Source organism: Oxyura jamaicensis, chromosome 6 (assembly GCF_011077185.1).
Source record: "Oxyura jamaicensis isolate SHBP4307 breed ruddy duck chromosome 6, BPBGC_Ojam_1.0, whole genome shotgun sequence".
NCBI classification, from domain to species: Eukaryota; Metazoa; Chordata; class Aves; order Anseriformes; family Anatidae; genus Oxyura; species Oxyura jamaicensis.
In genome coordinates, this window is record NC_048898.1 from 14,588,920 (window position 1) to 14,615,269 (window position 26,350).

Sequence of the window (26,350 nt, forward strand, 5' to 3'; positions counted from 1 at the left end):
AATGCACCCCCACATGGAGTTACAGATAATGACGCTAATTGTGCCCTCTCTCCAGCAGCTGTCTTTCAACTGCTATATCCCGTACCACCTTCTTCACATCTACATCACATTAGCCAAACACAACTGACTGATATTAGTAGTCCCTTCTCTATTTCCAAATGATGAATTCTCAGTCCACCAGAAATTCTTGGGTTTAGTCCCAGAGTGAATAACCTAGCATGGTTTTCACATGCTTGTGATAAATTCTCACTCTTGAAATGGCAATCTGTCCTACCATTCCATAAGAATCAGATCTGATGAGATGAACATTCATCATTGCTTTGCATACTTGGAAAACACTATATAGGAACACCCCTGATTCTGCACCTCTCCCGTTGTCAGGGTGCTGCTGTTGCTTTTGTTCACTGGAGATTCTAGGACAAATGATCTTCAGGGAAGGGAGAAACCACTGGACCTCCAATTCTAGCCTTTATCTTTGGCATCTGCTCACAGAGATGAAACGAAACAAATGCAGTCTGCTGGCCTTTAACACAGATCTCTTTTGATATCATATATATATATATATATGCTGTAGTAGAGCCTTCTTGATGAGGTGTTATGGCTACGCTTGATTTGTTCGTTGCTTGTTTCATGTTATCACACATATCAGGGTGATCAAGAGCAAAAATTCTCACATTTTGTTTATGCACTATACAGTTTAAGGCTTACCTGGAACAACATATTGAGACTTACAGTGCAATTTGTAAGTAAAGCAGAATGTTCCACTAAAGTTGTACCTATTTCAATCACATGGGAACCATTTGCAGTAGCAAATTAATACCAAGTTTTATTCCTCTGTAACAAGCATCCATTGCACCACTATCCATGCAATTGTTCCAAGGGTGAGGCTAGGCCATGACCTGGAAGGAGATCATTCAGAACAGTCTGTCACCTATTTGGGGAAATTCAAAGTGCCTGTGAATGACATCCTTCAATGACAAACCCTCTTTGTCAGGAGAACTGCTTCTATCATTGGATCTGTCAAGCTGAGCCACTGAACGAGCTATTTTACTGGGTCTCCCCCAGTCAAGCTCAATTTGAGTTTTATAGTCCTTGATACTTGTGGGATATTTTCATAGAAGCCATTAACTTACTTTGCACTGGGAATTACACTGCTTGGCAGGAGCTATCTCTCCTCACGATACCTGCATGTCCAAAGTTGAACCTAGTCTTGTAATGAGATAGCAAAAAGTAGTCATATATATTCAAAATGTTGGCCTGTAAGCCAGTAAGACCTGAAAATATTTACCAATATGTCAAAATGCTTCTAGCTGAAAACCATTTCTAAACCATTCGCTGTTTGCAAGTTTAATGGCTTAAGGCTTATGGGCTCATGAATCACTAGCTTTCTTAGCAGCAGCATTTGAAATGTTGATATCTTAGCCTTGAAATAGATGTGAAGGTACCACAGCCTTTACAAGCTGTTATCGAAAGACATACTTTAAAAGCTCCCGCAGAAGAATGAATGCAATAGAAGTAGCTGAGCAGAATGAAAGTAACCAAACCAACTTAGTTAAAGTCATTGTTCATGTCTGTGTTCCACTTTAGTGATTACCCTCCAACTGGGCAATGAATCATATTAAAGGAAGCTTTGATACTTACAGTTTGTCTGATAAAAAATCCAGATGACTTTAGAAGCAATGATGAGTATTTGGGAAACTATTAGTCTTATTTCAAATTACTGAATTCAACTATCAGAAGAAAATTTTGGAGAGCAATTCCATTTATCACAGCTTTAAAAAAAAGTAAAAAAAATAAATAAATAAATAAAAAGCTTTGTACCATTTTTACAATTCCAAGATTTTCAGTTGACAAACATATGAACAGTCGTGGCAAAAAATTGCTACAACAGATCCATGCAAAATGAGCATCTCTAAGGTTAAGAAGGTTATGCCACTAAATAGCAAATGCTGCATTACAGAACTCTAAAATGAAATGTTAAGTGTACATGATACTAGAGAGATAACGGGGATGGAACAGACAAATAAAATAGCAAATCCAACTGGAAGAAAAAAGAAACCTCAACTGTAAATAAAAGCAATAATAATTCCATATACAATCCTCTAAAATATGTCACCATAAATTGTTTTACCTAGGTCTTTCAAAGGGATATACACTGTGGAGTGTAAAATGAAAACACATATACATGTTTTATCTACAACAGTTACGACAGATTGATGAACGAACACAAAAACATAGCAAAGAAAGTTCTCTCAGTTTTAATCAAAGAGATTAAGAAAAACCCACTAAATAAAAAACAAAACAACAATAAATTTATGCAATAGAATGATTATGGTTTTATCTGTGAATAGTTTAAAGGCATGGGAATTCACAGCTTTCTGTTTTTTTTCTGAGTAACTGTCCCTGTCTATACACACATTCATCTACCATGTTGATGCTGACATCTTTCAGGTCTCCCTCTTCCCTCCTATCTCCTTGCAGCCAGATTAAAATCCCAATCTGTTTCCAACACTTCTCCAAGGATGTCTAAGATCAGCTCAGCCTCAGCTTTCCAACCTTTCTCCTCTATCAATACAGATAAAAATGACATTTTGCCTACCACTCAACTCATAACACTTCATTTTCAACTCTGATTTCCCTCCAGACCATCATGCTGAAACCATTCAAAAATAATCAGAAAGATTTTGATATCTTTCTAAGATGATTTCTTTATATTAATCTTCACACCAAAAAAAAAATCTGTCCAAGCTCACATCACCTTGATTGCTGTAAATTCTTTCCACAGATTTAATCTCATTCAAATTCCATCTATCCAGAATGCCATCTCAAAGAGCATTTTCAGCAATTAGTCAATGTGAATGCTTTTTCAAAGCATTCTTCTTTAGATTCTCCTTATGTTTGGGCTTTCACTCATTCAGCACTCATACAAGGAGCTAAGCTCCTTATAAACAGTTTCAAAGCTCATTCTCCTTCCTTCTGAATTCTCCTTAAAACTTATTTGCTCTGATTTCTTCTGAGAATCTTGTCAATTAGGCTATTGCCAAGCACTCTGATGAGTACAGTCTAACTCCCTACTCTTCCTTTCTATTACCATTGTCCTTCCATTCATATTCTAAGCTTTTGGGGGCATGGACTACTGCCTTCTCTTCTTTTAGCTGTACAGAAGCTCAGAACACACTTCTACTTAACTCACTGAACTAAATCCATGTAGTATTTAAACTTGCTTCTCAGCATTTTATGCAAGTGCTGCTGTGCTTTAAAAGACCGTAACTGCTATCCTCATCACGAACACAGGAAAACAATGTGTGGGTAGCCAAGGATTGAAGCAAGCACCATTTAAATTATGCTTGAACCCATGCCAACAGCATCTCAGCATGAATAAACCAGACACAATATGTAGCTCCACTGAATTATTTTCGATGCCATAGGTCAGTATAGCTTCAACATATGCACAGGAATTATTTCTGGTGAGTTATGCTGTTCAAACAAGTCCTCGCATACTTCCCTTAAGGTGTCTGTAGTATACAATGATTTTTCATCACTGCTGAATGTGATTCTCGGAAGAAACATCCATACCCACCCTCTCCTAGTAAAACCATTTTAGCAGTCACTATGGTTTAGAATGTGTGTTGCCAATAGGTTTAGTAAAACCATGTCAGGAGCAGCTATAGTTTAGTGCACATGTTGCAGGTAGGCTTTTGATCACAGTGCAGACAACCACAGGGTGAGCCACCCTCAGATTTTAATTCTTTATTGTTCAGCAACAAGACAATCAAAATGGTTACATTTTGACCTTTAACAACACCTTGATGCAAACCACAGAACTCCTATGTCCCAGAAGGTACAGTCTAACAGAAAGATTTGTTGTGAGCTCCAGTAGCTGGTGCATGGAAGGGTGAAGAGGGAAAGAAACACACAAAAAGAGGGAAAGAGGGAAAGTTCAGACATCGATTACACAATGACACAGAAGCTGTGCAACATAGAATCACAGAATCATTAAGGTTAGAAAAGACCTCCAAGATCATATGGTCCAACCATCCCCCTGCCACCAATGTCACCCACTAAACCACATCCCTAAGCACCATGTCCAACCATTCCTTAAAGGCCCCCAGGGATGGTGACTCCACCACCTCCCTGGGCAACCTGTTCCAATGCCTGACTACTCTTTATGATATATTATCAGTGTGAAAAAATGAGTATTTGGCAACCTGAGGTCAGACACTGATTAGACAGCCTGAATCCTATCTATCGTACTCTTTATGCTTCACAAAAGTGACCGTGGTCTGGGTCCAGTCTGAAGAAGCTGCCCAAACCCTGCCCTTTCAGGATGCAGTTCCAGGCACAAGGCACTGGCAGGCACAGCAAATATGCTGAGTACAACTCTGGGAACTGGCCTTACAGATAACAGGGCACAGTGGGGTTTGTATCCAAGCTTGTTTCACAAGTACTTTTCTGTCTCTAGGTAGCCTTCATCTACCCAGCACAGGACATGGGCAGATACCTATCAAAGTCTTTAAGTGCTTAAATACCCACAGCACACCGCAAGCATGTGTCTGAATTACAGGGCAGCCAAAGTTTCCTGTTCACTAATATATCACAGAGCTATGTAAAATTAAAACTGCAATAGTTCAAAGAAAAGCAGCTGGCTCCTTTCTATTTAGTTGGAGAACTTGAACTCTTTTGCCTCTCTAAGGGAAACCTCAAAGAATAACTGTTTTATCTTGACATAGATATCTGTAGATCAGCTTCCTTATCTAAAACAAACAAGTCCAGTGCACCAACGTAGTAAAGGTCCTGTAACGGCCACTGCAGGTGTTTCAGTATTACTGTGTAAGCACTTGGGGCCAAAAAAAAGTTTCAAACATATTTATTAGCACATATTAACAATTCTATTCACTAATTCTCTTGATCATTTCAGAAACCTTGAAGTTCCCAGAGAGGTTCCAGCAAGGCAGCTCGTTGAGTTGTCAGTTCACAGGCCAATACAGTGTTCTCATTCGAAGGTATTCACAGGAAGTGTATACGTTGAGAGCATTTATGAAAAAAGGCAGAGAGAATCCCCTAGTTACTCTCTCCCTTCTACTGCAGTTATAGAGAAAAATCACTAGATGGAGCTGCACAGTCACAAATCTGATTTATAGCCATTAGAAGAGTTTGTTGTCTGCTACAGTTCTATTTGGCCTAAAACTGACATATTCCAGTGCGACCTGATAAATCATCTTCTGAAAGATGGGATGAAATGCTTTCATTTACAAAAGCAAAACGTACACAGAGAAAATGATGATATACTGAAGGAAAAAAAAAAAAAAAAAAAAGAAAAAAGGAAAGAAAGAAACCAACAACATTCACGGCCTTCAAAATCAAATACATTTTAAAAGTGAACTGAGAAATATTTTATCTGCCAAGACAGATCAGATTTCTCGCTTTGTTCTGCAAGTCAGAAAGCACAGCAGACTCCTTAGTGCTTGACGTGATTAGCTGCTGCAAGAGAAATACAAGAGCTCTGCGCTCAAGCCTTTGTAAATAAGGTCTAGTACACAGTAAAAATGCAGTGATAGGCAAACCCATGTCCCATAAATACAGCTTCTGCCTTGGCTGATATACTTAATCCTGCACTTAAGATGTACTTACAAGAGAATCCTTTTCAGCTAAATGCATTGACACTAGACAGTTTTGCTTGCTTAGGAACACAGTTGAAAACTTATCGTCCTAACCTACTGATGCACAGTTCATCGGGCTTTATAGAGATTAACTACGTGCCAAAAGGAAAACTGTACCTGCTTTCATCCTACATCTGTAGATGCCAATTTGCAGCCCACTCCATGCCCATATAGTTCTGGTCTGTGTCCAAGGTCGTCAATTTCATTTCACCTAGAGCAACACAATAACAGACCTTTGCATCTTGCTGGGGTTTTGCAAAATCAAGGCATTGCCAAGACTTCACAAAATGACAACCAAATCCCTCCTCCAAACGGCCCTGCAGAGTCCTTTTCAGCACATATCTATGAATTATGTAATGAAGCAAATGCACAGAAACACTTTTTACCCTGATTTCTAAGAAAACGAGATAGCACAGTCACCTTTGGTCAATTTCCTCAGACACTGACCAGGGCAGGAGGGAGATGTTTGACCAACCAAGGCCGCAGTAGGGGTGAAGTGACAGCAGAGGAAAACGGGCCCTTTTCTCTCTTTCCCCACACCGTGGCTTGGTCCCTTTCACCGGGAACCCTCAGGTCTTTTGGACACAGGGTTCAAGCCCCACAACCTTTGCTTTGTGACCAGGATCCTGCTCACACCTCAGCTGCGAGTCCACCGGTGCTGGGGAAGGAGAAGGCACACCTCCGGGGCCGGGGACAGCCCCAGCGAGGACATCACAGCTAGGAGCTCCTCCACCACAGCCCTCCACTAGCTCAGGCGCGCTTTAACACGAAGACGGCCGCCGAGCCAGGCGCGGAGGAGGCGAGGACACAGCTCCGTCCCCTCAGCCGCCCGGCTCCCTCACGCGCTGGACGCCACCTCCCTCAGCCTTCCCGCCCTCGCCGCGCAGATGGCGTAAAATACGCAAAGATCCCCACGCCGGTAGCGTGGGCAGCCGCCGTCCGGGGGGCAGGAGGAGGAGCAGCAGCAGCAGGCGGCCCGAGCCGGCCCCACCACATGGCGGGCGGCTCCGCCCCGCCCCGCGCCCCCCTGTGCCTGTGACCGACCGGGCAGCGCCGCTCGCCGCCGCTCCGCGATGCCGCTCTTCAGCGTGCCCAAGGAGGTGGCCGTGGGGACGGCCATGCTGGGGGTCGCCTTCGCCACGGGGCTGCTGGCAGGTAAGTGGCGACTCCGCCACCAGCCGCGGGCAGGACATGGCCGCGCCCCAGCCGCTGCCGGGGAGGAAGAAGGGCGCCTTCACGGCAGGCTGCTGGCAGGGGGTGGCGGGCTGGGGCTTGGTTTGGTTTTATTTTGTTGAACTGTTGGGTGAAAGGAGCTGCGGACGTCAAAGCCGGGATGAGGTGTGTATTTGACCCTTCAGGGTTATGCCTGCAGAGGTAGCTTCCTGCGCTGCCCCCCTCACCCGAACCAGGCACGGAGCAGCGCTGGGTGCCCCGGCTGGGAGCCGCACATGGCCCCCGGGGATCCCTCTGCTCATGGCCCTAAAGGGCACCAGCCGCTGTCATCTCCACAGCCAGGTCCCCAGGGTAAGGAAAGGCGTCGGTGCTGCTGCACGACCGCCCTTCGCGGCCTCAGGCCGCGTTCAGCCGTGAGTGTTGATGCAGTTACTTGTCGTGCAAGAATACAGCGCGCTAACTTCCACTTCAGCTAAGGAACATGACAGCACCCGAGCCTTTCGCTTTCACTTTTTGCAGACTTGAGCTATACACTTTAGAGGTAGAAATAAATACATAAATAAATAAATAAAATCCACTGAGCTGTCCAGCTGCTTTGTATCTTCATTATTCACTGGATCTTTCAGAGCAAAGAGCCCGCTAAGTTTCAGTAGTACTAAAAGGTACTTTAAGCAGCCTGTAATTTATTTTTATGTATTTTATCTATTTTATTTATTTAAGCAGCCTATAATTGAGAATTGCAAAATTTCATCAGTGGAGCTTAAAGTTGTCCCCTATTTTTTGCAGGTAAAAGATACCCATCCTTAGTTTTTGGGATACCCAAATCACCCAAGAGCATTATTGGAAAAAGCAGTCCTCTGTGGCAGTACATACTGGATCACTCCTTGCGGGAACACCCAATTCTAAAGAAGCTGCGACTGGTCAGTATTTTATCTCCCACCATACGTTTTCTGTTCAGTTACTGTTCCACTAGGCCATTTTGGCCTCATCCATGTCTGGTCCCCAGTTGCTGGACTCCTGATTATATTGCTTATATTCCTTCCTCCATCTTACTTGCACTTACACATTTATAGGTACACAGAATTAATAAGCCCTTTAGGAAGCACTACAGGCGGGCCTCAAGAGTATAGCACTCTGTTCCTCACAGAGATACCCAGTGGCCCACTCTCTTAAGGTTGGTCTGTTAGTTTTATAATCCCAGACATAGCAGCAGAGACCAAAATCCTGCTTCCTGATAAAGAAAAAGTGGAAAGTTGCCTTAAATCCTCTTCCTTCCATACTCTTTGTACTTCCTGGGATTTCCAATCCTTAGAGGTCATTCTATATATATATTTATACTTAATGATGATATTTGGTACAGAAGAAATCCTGGTCATATCTGCTTACCTTGGGTACATGACCTACACAAAAGAAGTGAAAAATGCTAAGATGTCCAGTGTTTTAAATTCTAAAACATATGTACGAGAAATGGTTTTGAACAGGTGGCACCCAGAGTTTTCAGTGTTTAGGGATCCCCACTGAGTATGTAGTGGTATTGGCATACATGTTAGACATATATTCTTATCCATGTGTTTGGACTGCACTGGACTTCAGCTTGAACATGACTTCCAGAAGTTCAATTTAGGTGGTAGTTGTATCTTAGAAAAGTGATATTTTCCAACCTGCTGTAATGCTGGAGCTCAAAACAGCCCTCCTGACTCAGGACTTGGTCCTAGCACATGAGACAAACTACTCCTGTATATAAGCAATTAAATATTAAATAGCAGAGCTGTTTGGTTGGAATGAGACCTAGTAGAGGACAGGAAAGGGAAGGGCTGTCCTCTTCATTGAACTGCAAGGGCATAGCCCTGCTTCTCCTGCTACTCTTCCACAATGCCTGAGGCCCTCACACCCTGCTGCCTCTAGCCAGGTGCTATGTAGCCAGAACCATGTGGTCTGACCTTTGGCAACAGACTTTGACCTGAGAGTTTAAAAAAAAAAAAAAAAAAAAAACACAGAAAACCACATGCTACGTGTTGTGGAGGTATAAGGGCATAAATACAAAGGTTGTCATTAAAAAAAAAAAAAAAACTGTTGTGTATATATACAGAAATAAAGGACTTTCACAATCAAGATTCCCCTAAGGTTCTTCATCCATTAGAACTTTATTGCTGAGTTTGCTACAGGCCCAGGGTAACTTTGGATCATACCAGTGCTTTGCATGATTAGCAACTGCTTATGACTTTGCCCCTTCCCACCTCAGTTACTGTTAAATTCAAAACAAATTTCTGTCTCGTACATGGAGCACAAAGCCATCTAGAGCAAAAAAGGTAAGAGCATCTGTTTTTCCTGGGGTTTCTCTACCTTAGGACATAATTTTGGAAGCTTTGACTTTGGTTGTTCTTAGTATTGTTGTTATTGTTTTGTTGTGTTATTTATTTCTTCTCTTCAGCTCACTGCAGATCATCCCTGGGGTAGAATGATGGTGTCCTGTGACCAGGCTCAGCTTATGGCAAATTTGGTCAAACTCATTAAAGCCAAGAAAGTTTTAGAAATAGGTAAGATCATCACTTCATCTTCTCTGTAGATAAATAAATCTCCTGGTTGTGCTTCTCCAAATCCAGCCATGTTGATGTAAGGTAAGATTTCCCAGTACAGTAAAGGACTGCATCTCTGTCTCAGCAATCACATGGGTAAACTACAGTGTGATAGTAGCATCTGATTTGCACTTACTTGCCCATTTGTCTATTTGTGCATTCAGCAATTCCATCAGCAGGGATGTCTTATCAACTCAGAAGCAACCTGAAAAATTAGGACCAATAGATCACTTGGGTCTCCAACATTGGCCAGCAATTGCAGGGCATGGTATATTCCTTCCTTTCTGTATCAGTTTCTTGCCAGAAGGAATTGGTTTGCTGCACAGGCCCTGAATCCAATCCGCTTTATTTGGCATACATATGTTAGCAGGGTGTCCCAAAGCCAGACTGATGCTGAGCAGCCAGGTATGGGTTCCCACCATCTTTATCTGTGGCCTCTCTCCCTGGTATTTTGCTCCTGGACAGATCCAGTCCTTTTAGCTCAAGATTTAGCTCTGCTTTTAAGTGAGTGTGTTCCTCAGGTACAGGACCAGACCCTGCCCTCTGTGTCCTGGAGAATGGGGCCCCCCAATGGGGGGGCAGGGAACACACACATGCAACTTCGAGATTGATTAAAGAGGAGGAAAAAAAATATCTTCCCAACCCCTGTAACATTGGAATGAAATAGAAAGCCTTTTGAGTCCATTAACAAGTTGCCATCTTTGACCCTTCTGGGTTTCTGTTGGTTTTACTTTTTATTATTATTATTGGTTTTATTATCATTCCAGATGGGAGTCCTCTAGTTCACTATTTATCGATTTTTCAAAACATGGTAATTCTTGATGACATCTATGATTTCCCTCCTAGGTGTTTTCACAGGATATAATACCTTGAATATGGCACTTGTCCTGCCAGATAATGGAAGAGTTGTTGCCTGTGACATAAATGAGGACTATGTCAAAATTGGAAAGCCCCTGTGGAAGGAGGTAAGGAGCATCTTTTCAGTTAGATAGCTGGGAGAGCTGCATTTGCTTGTTATTATTGCTTAATGATTTTTGTATCTTAGACCCTCACATTCACACATAAGCATTCCTGTCATTAGGCCAGGAGTTGCAACAGCTTAATTTGAGAGGACAAATAATTGCTGACTGTATCCTAGAAACAACAGTAAAAAAAAATCTGTTGACTAGTCACCCTCTGAGTGCAAACTACAAACAGATTACTTTTTGACCACTTGGATCACTTCTATATTCTTTTTCACTCTAGGCAGGAGTAGAGCATAAAATTGACCTACGGATAAAGCCAGCTATTCAAACACTTGGTAAGTAATCTAAAATATATATATATTTTTCTCCCTTAGAAGCCAAAAGATGAATATAATGCTGATGAAATCCAGGAAATACACTGGCAGATCTGATCCCGTTGGTAATAGTGAAACAAATTTTCTTATCTAAAGAGGTCTTAAAAATAAATGTAGAAACACATGGCTTTAAAAGTTTGGTTTTCTTACGTGCTAACAGAGAGGTAAAAATGCTCATCCTGTGGAGTGGGCTGTGCTGGTCACTCACTGTCCTGTCCGTTGCCTTAATCTATAAAGTACTACTGTCAGCTCCTTCTGGGAAAGCTGATTAAAACAGATTAATTAGACAAAGCCCAATTTTTCTTATCCAGAGTCCTTTCTAAGCAAGTATTTCTTTGTTGTAGAGAGGAAGAGCTTTCCAAAAGGGTCAGGGTGCAGAAAAAAAAAAGAAGCCAATATGAAACTTAGGGAATAACAGTTAATTTTGGCTCAGAGAAGTTCAGATTCAGAATGCAGCAAAATCATGCAAGGGCATAAGAAAAGCAGTGACTTCTCTGTCAAGAAAAGAGGCAATATGGAGCAGAGAGGATATTCATAAATATTCTGAAATGCAAGAAATTTGTTAGGAATGGAGGAAGTATTGGAAGAATATAGGTTTCCAGCAGAGGTGTTTGAGGGATCCATATAGATCCATCCTTCCTTTCAACAGAGGATGCACTGTCCTTAAAGACTGATGGACAGCTCTGTCTAGGCAATGCTTCAGATAACGAAAAATCCTCAGTTGACAGAGGGTAAGGATCTCTGCCATCTGCTCTCACCCACCCTTAGGAAGACAAAAGTCAGTCCCTTTCCAACTGGCAGTGTGGAGTTCTCAGTCAAGAAGGCAATTTACAAAACCTTAAATGCCACTTGCCCAGAGAAAAAATACTTAAGGCCATCATTTGCTGTACTGAAGATTTTTGACAGCATTTATTCAAACCCTGTCAAACCCTATGACACAGGGAACGACCCTATGTGCATCATGGCACTTGGTCATCAACTAGATATTGGTGTTATAGAACCTGCTCATAAACATGAGTGAAAAAAACATAATCCACTTAAGAATACAGTTCTTAATCTGCTCAAAACATAGCTGAAGGTTTTGAGTGTGTCGTTTCAAAACTACTTGACTTGTTCTTGCTACGCCACTCAGCAGCCCCAGCTGTATCCTGCAGGTTTTTAGAACTACCCCATGAACTTATTCCACATTGGCAAAACTCAGTAACTTAGTATTTTATGACATATATTGTAACCAGATTTGTTTCTCTTTGTTAAGCCTTTCTAGTAATGAGCTGTAGAGGAACAGGCTGCCCAGTCAAAGCACCAAAACTGTTATTTATTGAGAATTTTGACACAGCTGGTTGACTTTCTCCTTCTACACAGCATTAACCAGGGCATAATGACTCACTCTGTTGCCCATCTAGATGAACTGTTGGCCGGTGGAGAAGCAGAAACCTTTGACTTCGCTTTCATTGATGCGGATAAAGAAAGCTGCAATGAGTACTATGAAAAATGTTTGCGCCTTGTAAAGAAAGGGGGAATAATAGCTATTGATAATGTAAGTACTGCTAGCTGTAGTGGTAGTAGCACAGGGAGTTACTGCCTCGCTTCTAGGAAAGAAAAAATAAAGTCACAGCGGGGTTCTAATAACTTGATTTCTGACCTGCAACTCCATTGCTAATTGCAACATCTTTGTTCCATATCATACTAAGGAGGCTTTAAAATTCAGCGTAAGTTACCAAAGTAAGCTTTATGCAACAATATAGCACTAATAACACTAATATGGGCAAGAAGCCCTATATAAGAAGTAATAAGTTAAATTTATGTTTCTACATAAACAGCCTGAGATGAGAGGCTTATCATATCTTTTCTAATTCATTACAGAGGATGTTCAGTCTTACTCTGCTCTGTCTTTAGTATTTTCTACTATATATAGTATTTACGCAAGATCTAGGGTAGCATTTGTAATCAGTAGCTACTAATAAGTTATTCATTAATGACTTTTACTAGTAACAAAGAACGACGTTACACTTTAGGTACGTTCAGTGTTACAGTGGCAGCTGAATAGGTGCTTTTAAAAATACATATTTGGTACAGATTTTTGTTTTGGCTTCTAATCTGCGATAGAAGTACAATTAGCCAATTCTGTGAACTCCCAGTTCTGCTTCATTATGAGAGCTCCATGTTGGGAACCACTAGGAATCTGAAACGCAGTACAATACCAATTTCTAGAAAACATGAAGGATCTTTTCCCAGGCTTCCTTTGTGGTCCAGGGAACTTGCTGGAACAAATTAGGTGCATGACACTGCTTTTTTCAATAGGTCCTTTGGAGTGGAAAGGTGCTAAAACCAAGAAAGGATGACTTGGCAACACAGAGTATTCACCACCTCAATGAGAAGCTTCTCAGAGATGCACGAGTCAATATCAGCATGCTCCCAATGGGGGACGGAGTGACATTAGCATTCAAGTTGTAACTGGAGGAAGCCTAGCACATGGGAAACAGCAAGCATCAAATTACCAAGAAAAATGTAGATGGAACACTATCAAAAATGATTATTTAACCTATACCTCCACTGGATTTCATAGCCTGAGAAAGTAGACTTTAGAAGCAGCAGGACTGTAAGGGCAGCTAAACTGAAGACAGAAACTTACTTGAAGATCTACCGTGGCTTCTTATTTTAATAAGGAGGATAAATAAATTTAATTATAATAAAGGAAGAAAACATACAAGAGGTTGTCCTTTTAAAACAGTTTAAAAAAAAAAAAAAACACCTTCCTGTGTATGACTGAGTTCCAACTGTGTTAGTACAAAGACTTTTTGCTGTCCTAAAAGAGGCTATTGAGTCCAAGGAGGGGGAAAAAGCTTGGGAGCCCAGGGAATAAAAATAGGGAAATATTAAGTAATTGGCACAAGGTCCTAGAAAGAGGGGGAGTTGTCACTTTTCACAAATACACTGGAGGACACTGTTTAATTGGACAACTCCACAAACAAGAATATATTTTGGTGACTAGTTTTTCCTGGGACAAGACTAAGTAAAAATTACAGTCCTTCTCTAGAAGGCTATTTTGTATTATCTTCACATTAATGTATTTGCTAGGGATCACAAAGCACCGAGTACCTTGGTCTTTATCCCCTTAAAATAAATGGGTAACTGAAGCAATATATATATATATATATATTTTAATGCAGAAAAAAAAACATTGCTGGCATTCTTCAGGATTTGGAGACTGAGTTTTCTGCAGTCTAAGACAGCAGGTGGTTGTAGCTGTTAGCTGTGCTCAGGAACCTTATTCTCAGTTGCAGAACGATCTGTCCCATTGTCAAAAGGAAAAGAAGCAGAGTTTAATGTTAAAAGCCATAATAGAAGATTTATTTTTTAAAGAAATATATGTGGCATCAAGGAGATTATTAGCCTTCTCAAGCTGGCAATTGAAAGTTGCTGGTAATCCTTGAAGAGTACTAAACAGAGAAGCCTCCAGTATAAACTATCTGAAAAGTCTCTTTAAACACATTGAAGGACAAACAGGATTTCCAGTACAGATCACTCCCTAAATCATGTGTGTGCAAGGACTGTTTGTTGTTGTTGTTTTTAAATCTAGGTAACACTGCAGGTAGGTTTTTTTGAAGTCAGAATGAGGAAGAGCAGATCAGCAAGAAGAGAACTAAAAGAACTCTTTCTCCTTCTTCCCCTCCTCAAAAGCAGCAACTTGCAGAGTGCTCATTTCCTAGAAAGTTGCTTGCAAGCATGGAGCATTAGTTGCAAGTCCACAGAAGGAGAATGATGATTGCTGAAGGATGCAATACAGCTGTTAAATAGCTATTCAAGTAGTTATTACAAGCACAGATTACGTTCCCTAGACAGCATGTAAAACAATGCTTTTTCACATCCTAATAACGTATTTTTTCCTATAGTATTCTTAATGCTTAATTAACTTCATTTGATGCTGTCATTCATTACTCATTTCATCCTGCTGTGTTCTTTGAAACTTTTGGTCAAGAAACAGTAGCTGAAAGAGCTCACCTTACCTGGGACGAGTAAGAGAGACTTGAGAGAAGCATATTCTGTTCAAGCTCAAGAAGGAGAATCTACCCGATGACTTCCTTCCATGATGAATTACCAATACTAACTAGTTTTTAGGGCTTTCAATTTCAGCCTCAGATTCTCATTTTAGAGAACACCCAATTAAACATAAAACCTAAATTAGCATTTTATAGGCAAAAGCTCCACTGACTACTGGTTTGGGAGGTCTGGCTGATGCACTGAAGGATTATCGTATGTATATCGAAAAAAAAGGTAACTTGACATTTGTTGGCCTCCAATAGGGAGGAGGCCAACATTTGCTTAAATAATGCACTCAGGGTACTGGGATACAAAGATTTCAAGCCTCAAAGTAATTGTTGGAGCTGGCTATATCGTTCGTATATGTGAAAATTTAACTAGGTGGCTGGAGTTCTGGTAAGGGGCAGATGTTCAGGGCACAGGTGTTAACCTGTCTCATGGCAATACGCTTCAGTGGGAAAGTCACAAGAAAAGGAAGTGTTGCCTAGTGGTGTCACAATGGAGCTGTGACTGAGAAGATCTCAGTTCTATTTCTGTCACTTCCAGTTAAAACCCTGATTTGGCACAGCATGTCAGGATGTGCTTAAGTACTTAACTGAATTGAGGACTGGCTGCTGTGAAGTAAAATCCATGCCTGGGAAGAGGCCAGTACAAGGTGTATATGGCCCCTAAAAGAGATTTTAAATAGGACATAAAGCTTGCCCAATTTATTTTTCAGGGTACGGTTTTACCCAGAGAACTTCCAACCTGTGTGTCTCAGTGTTCTTATCTGCATAAATGAAATAACACTTTAATCAAGTCTTAATGACTGCAACAGCTCCCAGATGGAGCGGCTAAAGGAATACACAAGGTCATTGTGTTTTCATGCAAAGCTCCTGGCCATGTTCCACATACAGTTTTACTTTTTAAGTAGATAAAATCAGGCAGGGTTACAAGCAGTACTGGACACCAACAGGATAAATACTCTCCATGTTTTGGCCCCAAAAGGCTGTGTGATGTGATATTCCTCTTCTGCTTTTGAGAAAGCTCAGTTTTCCTAGATGAGCTGGAAGATCATCCATGCCATTAGTAGTTTCAGTGATAATTACAGGGGTGATTACCTGAAGACCAATTGGTATTCAGAGCCTTAGATGAGAAAAAAACCTCCCTGACAGAGCTTCCAAACCAAACTAGCAGCTGCCAGGCTCCTACTCTGCAGTGGCGCAGTCCCTCTGATTTCACTGAAGTTCTGCATAAGTGAAGGCTCTGCCCTAGCAAATAGGATGGAAACAAGGAAATTTATTCACACCTTCCCCATAGAAGTAGTTCAGCATTGTTAACATTTGCTAGAGAGTATAGCATTGTTTGTAACACCTACGGTGTCAAGAGAATAAAACCAAGCTGGATGTTCCCATCTGGTGAGCTCACCACACAATGGGAGGGAGAAAACGGGTATCTGATTTTACAAAGAAGGTATGTTTTTAAAAAGAACATCTCTGCTGAAAAGAAGGATCCTCTTCACAGTTACAGACACCAGTCACAAGCATTTCACAAAGTCAGGGATGTGCAGGCAGTGAGGGTTTCACTGTCAACCTACTGAAATTACAGATGCACCTGATAATAGATTTTTTCACACAAGAACATTCAAATAAAAGACAATTCTGTTTTACTCAAAACAGTATGAAGGCAAACTGAAATGGGTTAAACCTTAGTAGAGACCACTAGGTAAAGTGAAGACACCAAGCATCTGGTCACTATTTCATCATTTTTGGATGCTGCTTAGTGGAACTCAAACCACAACAACACACAAAACACACCATATATGAAATAAGCACAGAGCATTCAATGGGGTTGGTTTGTACAGGAGACCAGGTTTGGTTATTGGGAGATCATCTAACAAGGAGAATGAGACAGAAGTGAGACTTCAAACTTCATGGCATCATTCTCTACATCTATTGCAAGGTAGATCTGCTGTAGAGTGAGTAGCAAGCTGGTAAAAACACATGCCTTGGTCTGCAAGTACTATTATGGCCTTTCTCAACCCTGTTGAAGTCAATGAAAGATTGTTAGCAAAACAGCTACAAAGTCTGTGATCAATTTCCAAATTGTAAGAATCTTCTCTGTAAAGCTGGTCCAAAAAAATCAGAAAGCACCATGAGGATTTTTGGAAATAACAATTTAGCAAAACTCAAAAACAATTATGATCATAGTTTGTGACTCCATGAACTTCTGCTCCTTGAATGGTGAGAACTATCCAATCCCCATCACCTATGCTAGCAGAAGACACGAGTTTTGCTTAGAGGGCTCTATCAAGCACCTGAGGCACAATCTGCATGCAGTGGGCTAGCACGTTGCCTCTGCTTTGGATTCTGCTCCATTTTAAATATGCAGAGCGTAGTGCAGGCATTTAATCAAACCTGTCTCCATCCTGATCACGTAATTACCATTAGAAAGAATAGCAATGTGTCCCTAAACTATAGATTGATGAGCCATCTGTAAGCTGAAACAAAGAGCAGAAGGAAGCTTAATTGAATCAAATATTTAGAATACATTACACTTCATTTTGTAGTTACTCAGAAGCTGGCCTTCTCTTCAGGCTCCTGCCCTGTGTGTCTGGAATTCATCACCACTAACTGCATTTAATCCTTCAACCTTACTATAAAGTGACTGCTGATAATATATAATTATGGTTTAATTCAAGTGGTGAATCAGCCTTGGGGAATTTGTGGGGACAACGGGAATTCAGGCTTTCATTAGGTGGCAAGAATGGACCATACAACAATGCCTCACAAGTCTTGGTCTCTATCAGCAAGATCATGTATGAAAGCTTATGGATCTTCTCCTGACACCCAGATATCACACCTTCCTGAGCTATTGTTCACAGTAGAGGCTCTTCATTTCCCACCCAAAGAGAGGAGCTGGCCTAGGGGCACAGCGGTCGCTCAGCCCTCCCACCCATACATTCATGCAACACTGGCATCTCCTCCAGTTGTGAGGGTTGGCTCCAGAGTGGCCAACACAAGTGATAAACATACATTTGGGACATGCTCAGAAGTAAATGGGGCTGAAGAATAGTATATCAAAAAAGAAATATTCCCCCCTCCCCCCTGAATAACTCCCCCAAACCATCACGAGAATGAGAGCACATAACAGTAGCTGCTGGTCAGGTATCTCAGCCCTTGCTCCTCAGATGTCATGTTAGAAGTGTTGGTGTGGTATTGGATAGATCATGGGGAAAGGAACGGAAGACTCTTGTGGAGTGTACTTCGCATTTCTACTAGCTCACTAAACAAGCAGCCAGTGCTTGCTCAGCACTGCTGCCATGCTCCCACTTTGCACTAGCCACGTCTGACAAAACCAAAGGGCAGACATCAAGAGCTACGAGTTACGTACAGCTTGGAAAACACTCAGGACTCAAAGGCACTCAAATCAAGAGGGAAGACGGTCCCTCCTTCCAATGGCAGACACAGCAGTTCCTGAACTAGCTTGTTTCTGCACGTTCAATGCTGCAGGTTTTGATCCTGCTGGGACATGCAGTGGACAAAGTGAGGAACATGGCCCGTCTGTCACATCACAGCAGGCCTAAAGAAGAGCTGGACTGATGGGTGTAGCACAAGTTAGAGGCATTTGTTTGAACCTCTGCTACTGCCATCTCCTATATTTAACAAGCTAATGAAGTGTTTTTAATCTGTTCAAGTCTAGCCACATTACACATGGACAGTGCTTTCTGTAAACTGCTGCTTCTTGAAAACAGTTAGCATGCTTCTTGTGATAAAGCCCTTAAGATACAGGGAAGAAACATGACTGTAAGCCTCACTCAAGTCCCCTACTTTCAAGCACAAGCAGCTCCCCGTCCCCCTCAGAAACTCCGCAGCTGGGACCCAGAGCACACCATGTCACAGGCACCATAGCCATGGTGATGCTCAGCTCACCATAGTGGCAGATGCCACCCCTTGCAGGTGGACCGTGGCCATGCTGAGAAGTTCCAGCTGTCTTTCCACATGAGGCACATGCTAACACGTTCAGATAACTTATGAGCTCCCCACACACGAAAGACCTGGACCAATTGCCAGGTGGTTTGCACCACATTTGATTTTACTGCTTATTTCATTTCACTTCAACAGCTCCACTATCTTCTGCTTCCCAGAATCAACATGTGGAAAACCAAAGATGCAACCAGCATGTTTTGCGGGGACCTGGGTTTTTGACCAGATCCCAGGCAAGAACTACTGGGCAGCAAGCAACCGAGCCTGTTGCTGCAGGCTCTGCCCTGTGGTTTGCACTGGGATGAAGGGCTCTGTCTGAGGATAAAGCATTACCCCTGCCTAAGTCTAATCACACGCAAATTGGTCTCATGCATTTGCAGCTACTTGTGGTTTCTAAGTCACCTGGTTTATAATAATAATTTTAAAGGCAATGTTTTTGAAAAAGGAAATGAACAAACATAAAACCTGTAAAAGAGGGAAATTAATGTGGGATTTCAGACACGTTATTTATCTTCCTTTCTGCCTCTGTGCAATACTGTAGGGATAAGCACATAACTAGCTGCTTTAATATTTATTCCCATTATAGGAAAAGTAAACATTGCTGATAAGTCACTGCTTTCCAGGATTAGATTTCATATTTTAGAGACTGCTTTAAATTAATGCAAAAGCAAACATTATCTTTTCTTCTTATTCATATATTTCCCTAATGAGTTCCAAGCAAATTGTGCCTACTTATATTTTATGATTTTAAATAATTAAAACATTTTATGGAGGCAACTAAAATTCTCCCCAGAGTTAGCAGAAAGATTATTGATTGAACAGATCTCAAGCTACAAGGAAAAAAAATATATTATTTAGTTTAAAGGCTCATAATTTTATTCCTATTCAACCTACTGAAAAAAAAAAAAAAAGGACTGTGCATTTTTACAGCAACCTTTTGAGTTATGCTGCAGTAGGGACATGGGGTTTGTTGGTAAACTGAAAGCAGTAACTTTCTGACACTGTGAAATTAGGTTCGCAGGAGAGTTAATTATTGTTATTGCTGCTGTCACAAGTAAATGCAATGCCCAGCTACTGTGTACACACACAGCACCACAGTGTTTGTGACTCAGGATCTTTTAAGATGCTTTTTTCTTTTTCTACTTTTAGGAAGCAAACATTAGGATTTAACTTCTAAAGGCTCACAAAACATGTATCTCTTTGGACTAAGCTCAGAGATTAAAAAAAGGGGTGATTAAAACTTAAGAGTATACAAATAGACTGATCCAAGATACTGGTTTTTGTTTGTTTTAAAAGAGGCATTATTGTTTACCTGGCAGGTCCTACCATTTTCCCTCCAACAGGTAAGCTCACACAGGCTGTGCCTCACAGAATTCAATGCTTACTTCGTTTCTGTACGAGGTGTTTATTTGTGAGCTGCCTACTACACGCAGGTATCGCTGTTGCCTGCCATAGGTGAAAACCTGAAGGCAGGAGGAGCACTCAGCTGCAATGAGAGGACCTGGAAAGCTTCATCAGGAAGCAATGGATGCCCTTGACCCCATGCAGAGCCATGAGGGCAGGAAGGGGGCATCAAGACCTTCCTGCTGCTTCACACACAGGGATCTGTCTGCCTCCAGCCCCACACACAAGGTAGGATAAGTGTCTTCACCCACAGCTTCCACCCAGCCACCCATCTCCTCAGCCCCCGGGCACACCAGCAGGACGCTGGTATACTGTTTCAGCAGGGTCACCTTTGACGTCCCCTAGCCACCTAAATGTCAGCTGCTATAAAATGCTCTCCCAGGCTACTTAATCCATCTTTTCAAAGAGGAGTAATTAGCGGGGTCATTCCAAAGCAGAAAGCCACAGTTAATTGTGTAACTGCTGTGCTGTCATATATGTTATATCAAAGAGATTAAGACAGCCTGAAAGAAATCACAGAGCCTTCCTCGGTTCCCGGTGAACAGCTGAGCGAGGTGGTATTCCAGTGAGTCTCAAAAGCATCCCCAGTGCAGAAGAGCATGAATTCACTATCAAGATGCAATTACAAAATGATACTAGGTCAAACCCTTGACAAGGTTGTTCACGTACCAAAAGCTGCAGTTTCTCCACAAACACAGAGCCAGTTTCTGCAGGGCATCTGGGTCTACATGTGGCAGTTTACCCAGAAGAAAACCCCTTCCCACAGTTTTACTGTGGTGTTTTTGACCAGGAGATGGTGAAGACAAAAGAGGCAAAAAGCACAGCTGCATTTAAACACCCAGAGAGATGGGGCCCCAGATTCCCTCCTGTGTGAGGGAAAAGGTCCCAGGTGTCACCAAGGCCCTCTTACTCCCCTCTCTCACCCAGCTCTGGTTACTTTGCTGGGTACTGCCACATTTTCCTTCCTTGATTTCCAGCACAGTCACTCACGTGCTGGATATGCTGTCATGCCCTTAGCGCAAGCTTAACTTCAAGCATAGGTTTAAACCTAAACCACAGACCATGGTGCGCCCGTAACGAGAACTGCAGACCTGCGTCTGAGGCCTGGCTGCTGAGTTCACAAAGCATTTAGGGCTACATCCATAGACTGCATTAACGGCATGTGGCTAAGGCTGCAAAGTTAAGCACCCAGAAGGTTACAAAAGACTAATTAAATCTGCACAAGCAATCCTAATTTTGATCATCCCCACTACATATGGGCATTATATATATCTTAATTTTATGATCAAGCATTTATGTATTTTACCTCTTACATGCTTCTTCCTGACCTTCTTAGAGCTTATTTTACTTCTTTTGCCTTCAGGCTAACACACTGAGAACCTACAAACAGGGAAATAACCAGCCCGAACTGGTAGAGGTTTCCTAGGTCCCAGAAGGACCAAGCAGCATCATGCTGTGGTCACATTTCTCCAGCAGAAAAAGTAGCAGAAGTTAGGGAGACAGACTCACCAACAGAAGCTATAATTGTTTCTTCAATGTTTAATTATCTTTTTTTTTTTTTTTCCCCCATCTTGTGTTTTATTTCATATCCATAAAAGGAAATTAGACCACAACAGCTACACAGCTAGAGCACCAAAACATTTCAGTGACTCCTTTTATCTTTGAATCCCCTTGAGGAAAGTTATAAAGTAACAGGGAAGGAAAATAGAGAGCAAGTAAGAATGAGTTTTCCTATGCAACAGGAAAGTTATCCTACAAAATGAAAGCAGTGAAACGGACTCCTTTCTTTTCCTGTAAAGTTCACTTTTCAGATGCTTCCCGCTCTTCCCTCACTCCCTTGCTGTAAAACAGGCCGAGCTTCCTGTGCTCCCAGGCCTGTTCCCCAGGTGCCTGCTGAGGCCTAAGGCTGGCTGGAACGTGCCACTAGGCCAGGGCAGGCACGTCAACAGCTTATGCCCCTGCCCTGCCAAACCACTTACAGCAGTACCCCCCATTTCTAAATCAACAAACCCCAGGCAGAACTACAGGAACAATGTCATTTCAGGAAGAAGAGCCCGAAGCGGCCTAAAGCACAAACCTTTCAAGGCAGTGGCTCTTGCTTCCTCTACAATATCACTCTCTGTGTTCCTGAGGCAAGCAATGTTTTGTTTCACATAAGTGACCAAATAACCTCACTCCATGTCACAACAGCACCTCTTGGGACATTGGTGTGCTGCTGAGAGAGACTGCTCCAAGCAGCTACAGCACACTTCTCTGCTACAGCTTCAGGCAAAGAGGAAACTGGGTGCTGAGCCAGAGTGCTTAGACAGCCCCCAGGAGGAAAAAAAGTTGAAGAAGTACCTTAAATAGATCCAATAGCACACTCATGTACCCTGATAGAGAGCAGATCCTTCCTACAAAGCATTACCTTCCACCAGAAAACCCAAAAATCTTGTACCAGACTCAATGTTGTAGCACATTTCACAATGAACTCCAAGAAAGTAAAAGAAAAAGTGTTTGAGCAAACATAGGCAGAGAGCAGCCTTCTTTTACGAAGGCTGCAGTGCAAACCTACAGCTAGGCTAAGTGACAGCACCCTAACAAGTCGCTTGTGAACTGCAGTTTACATAAAAACACTTCATGAAACATTGGTTCCCAAAACACCAGATACTATCTCACACCTACCTGGTGCTGTCTTCCAGCAGGAAAGACCCCAAAAGCCCACAGCAAAGACACCAGACAGACCTGACCCCACTGGATAAATACCCCACATACAGTCAGCAGCCTGCATCCACATACTCTCAGAAACAGATGCTGATAATTAGAGAAGTGACAATCACACCAGGTGATCCTCATTATTGTAACCCACCAAATCTAGTCAAAAAAGTAGAAACAAAGAAATTTGAAAATCCTGTAAATTTGGCCTTCACAATATCATCACAAAAATATATATATAAATTAAAATAAATCTGAGAAATCATCATGATGCTGAAACAGTGTATCCCTCTGCTGCCCTCCAGACCACCATCAGCCACTGATTCCCTCCCAGGGCAGCTGTCTGAGCCACGACAGACCCTGCAGCCTTCACCCAGGGGCCTGCGAGCAGTCACCCCAACCCCTGCCCCTGTCAGTGGGACTGCTCAGGCCCAGGCAGCCACCTCAACAGGTGGTTCTGGCACAGAAAAGCGCCTAGAGAAGGGGTTTTGACACACTGCATTGGGGCTAGGGAATGAGGCCCTGAAGACTAATGAGAGCCAAGGGGAGCAGGGAGAGGCAAGGCAGCCCCCAGCAGTAGGCAGTGGTAGCCCTGGGACAGCTACGCTGGCTGTGCAGTCAGGACCCAGCCCCACGGGCAGGCTCGCCTTCTGGTTGTGTCCAAGACACGGACTTTGTACATTCATGAAAGTAAACAAAATAGCCCTGACAAAACCTACCTCATCTTCCATCCTTAACTGGAATATCCTGTGAGACAGCTTTCAAACGGTCCCTCAGCGTGGCAGGGATCACGGCGCAATTGTTCGTCACAGCAGCGGGGAGCAACCGGCAACAGCTTCCTGGCGTGGGACTGTCGCCTCACAGAAGTGTACATATGCTTTATGACAGGACAGGCTCTGGTCGTGGATTTGCTTGGCTCTTTCCCCTGTTCCTGCACTCTAAATGCTTGATTGGGACCTAAGTTAACTGTAGAGAGAGGGTGTGGGGAGATTTTGCAAACAGCCTATGTGTCCTTGTGGTGCATTGCCACCAGTCTGTCCTGCCACGCCACGGGGCCTGGTGCCACCAGCTGCCTGATACAGAAAAACCCCGGGTCAGGCAATGCTTCAAATTCCTCCCCTTTGCCTTTTGGCCTCTGACACTGGACACGCTCTGCCCTTCTGTTGGCATGAGCAGCCAGAACTTCTTGTTAGCAATCGAGGGCCCTTGGGCCATTTTGAGGCTGCCAGACAAATAACCTGCCTCTTCAACCCGTGTGGCTGGGCTCAGGGCGGGGATGAGCCCGGGCAGTGGCTGCAGGCCGCTGGTGTTGGAGAGCGAGACCAAGGCTCCACAAGCACCCACATACGCTGTCCTGCTTGCACTCATGCGGGTGTGGGTGACAGCCGGGTTCTCTGGCCTAAGGTTTCCCTCCCTTCCAGCTTTGTTTCTTTATCTGCGAAACCGGCTTCGGCTTACTGCAAATATTATGTCCCCGTTCTTCAATGAGCAAATCAAAGGTATGAGAGAAATATTAAATAAAGAAGCTCTTTCTGGTTTTATTTCGTTCCCCGGAGATCAGAAGGGAAAGCAGCGGCCACCAGGTGGCACACCCGCCCCACAGGCCGGCCTGGTTGGGCACGGCCCCGCCGAGCCGCTGCTCGCCCCCGGCCCAGCCCGGGTAGTCCCGGCCGGGCTGAGGGGACCGCCACCCCTCCTAGCTCCTACCGGGACGTTTAAGAGATTGGGGAACCGCAGGCAGTAAATCATGACAACGCTGTTTAAGCTGCAGCAGGAGAAAAAGCCTTGATCTCATCCCTACAGAAAAAATACCCCTCCTCAAAATTCTTACCTGGATAACATCCAAGCCCTAAACACAACACAACTTTTGATTTCTCAAATGAAAAATGTAAGCATGCATAATAAAGATTTGGTTAAGGTGTGTTTTCAATAACGCCACCATGGATCAAATAAAATGTCTAGGGACAAGGGACAAATGCCATTAGTTACACCGGTCTCCTAACCACACCGGGCTGGGGTTCAGATAGCGCACTTGTACCCATGACTCACGTAGCACACCCAGACTAGCTCCATGAAGCACACCAGATAAGATTAATGAAAGTTACTAATAACTGTTTAAATTTTAATGCTTATAGCATACATTAAGTAAACATGAAAGATTCTCTGAGTCACCAACAATGCGGAATTAAATAGGCAGAGTCCTTACTTTAGCATCAGGGTCCTCCCCCACAGACCCAGGACAAAGAACCACCCACGACAACACCCATGGACTGTTGAAAGATTTCTGCCGTGTGCTACAGTTAACTAGCAGGAATTGTGATGCAAGTATTTCAATAGAATTGGATTCAGCAGAAAATGCTTGTTTAGAAACACGTGCTACAGTAAGGGTCAAACTAGAGCTAAGAAAGACAAAGTCTGATTGCTTGCCATCTTTAAAGCTCTGTCAATGCTTTCCTAACACTAGAAGTTAAGTATGAGTGTACATAAGAAATCTGGATGATATAACTAAATCTGTGTAAAACACTCCACATTCTAACAGTATTCTTAGAAATTTTAAGTGCATATTATTTTTCAAGAAATTGCTGTGCATGACATTTTTGCCTCTTTTATATAAGTGTTAGTATGATACAGCTAAAGCAAAAGCTAGTTACACACTAAGCACACAAAAAGTGAATTCAGTTGTTTTTTGCTTTCCATTTGACCCAACATGTATAAAGACCGATAACCCTAATACAGACCCAGGAACTTTGTAATAAGGGAAACATCACTACAACACAATGAACACACACGCACACACACTACAGTACCTGATATGGTTTATGTTTTTATTCCTATTCCAGATCAGGAACAAAAATATTCCATGGCAAAGGGAGGCTGACGAACACATTAGAACAGCTTGCAACAAATACAGCCTTTTCACGCCACAGAAGAACCCAACCAGATTTTTTCTTTGGGTTTTCCTTTTTGGTAGTTCACAGGAAGCATTTGTACCTGCTGTTAAATCACTGCTGCCACAGGTGAGACCCAGGATTTTTATTTATTTTTTATCAACAATTAGTGGATTACCTTGCATAGAATTGCTTGTCTTCACTGACTGATATAAGGAAGCAAAGACCTTTTACGTAAACAGGGTTGAATTATTTGCACATGGCAGTCTTATCTGTTCAGTTCTACTTCCTGTAAAAGTCTGGTCACTGTAGGTTCAAACACAGGACCCTGTGCCAGCACACAGAGCATTGCCAGCAGCAAGCCAAGCACCAGAACAGGACATTAGAGGGCAGTATGCACACTCCATTGCTACCTGGCTTTATTCCAGCAATACCCAAGGGAAAGAAAGTTAAAAACCTAGGCCCCAGTGTTTGGGTGTGAAAGGCTTCCACGCCCCAAGGAATTCCTAACAAGTTTCCTGGTTTCTTAAGACTGTAGTGCACAAAAAGCAGATTTAAGAATATACTACACCAAGCTGATCTGTGAGTGCAATGTTAGCTGATAAAATCT

The 26,350-nt window shown here is 42.6% G+C and overlaps 1 protein-coding gene and 1 long non-coding RNA gene across 3 annotated transcripts; one reads left to right on the forward strand and one right to left on the reverse strand.

The window, feature by feature from the left end:
• Positions 1–207: 207 nt before the first annotated feature.
• On the reverse strand, positions 208–23,790 carry LOC118168948. Of its 2 annotated transcripts, XR_004751865.1 has the most exons (5): positions 23,572–23,790; positions 5,778–5,871; positions 1,642–1,772; positions 1,134–1,209; positions 208–899 (listed from the first exon to the last, which is right to left on the reverse strand). It is a non-coding gene; the product is annotated as an uncharacterized LOC118168948 (long non-coding RNA). The 2 variants fall into 2 exon arrangements; XR_004751866.1 differs by lacking the exon at positions 1,134–1,209.
• Positions 6,648–14,650, forward strand: COMTD1 (catechol-O-methyltransferase domain containing 1). Its single transcript, XM_035329780.1, has 7 exons — positions 6,648–6,815; positions 7,620–7,753; positions 9,265–9,370; positions 10,256–10,374; positions 10,655–10,709; positions 12,152–12,285; positions 13,050–14,650. Exons 1-7 carry the CDS (start codon positions 6,734–6,736, stop codon positions 13,200–13,202), a joined length of 783 nt encoding a protein of 260 aa, XP_035185671.1. The 5' UTR covers positions 6,648–6,733; the 3' UTR covers positions 13,203–14,650.
• Positions 23,791–26,350: the final 2,560 nt, after the last annotated feature.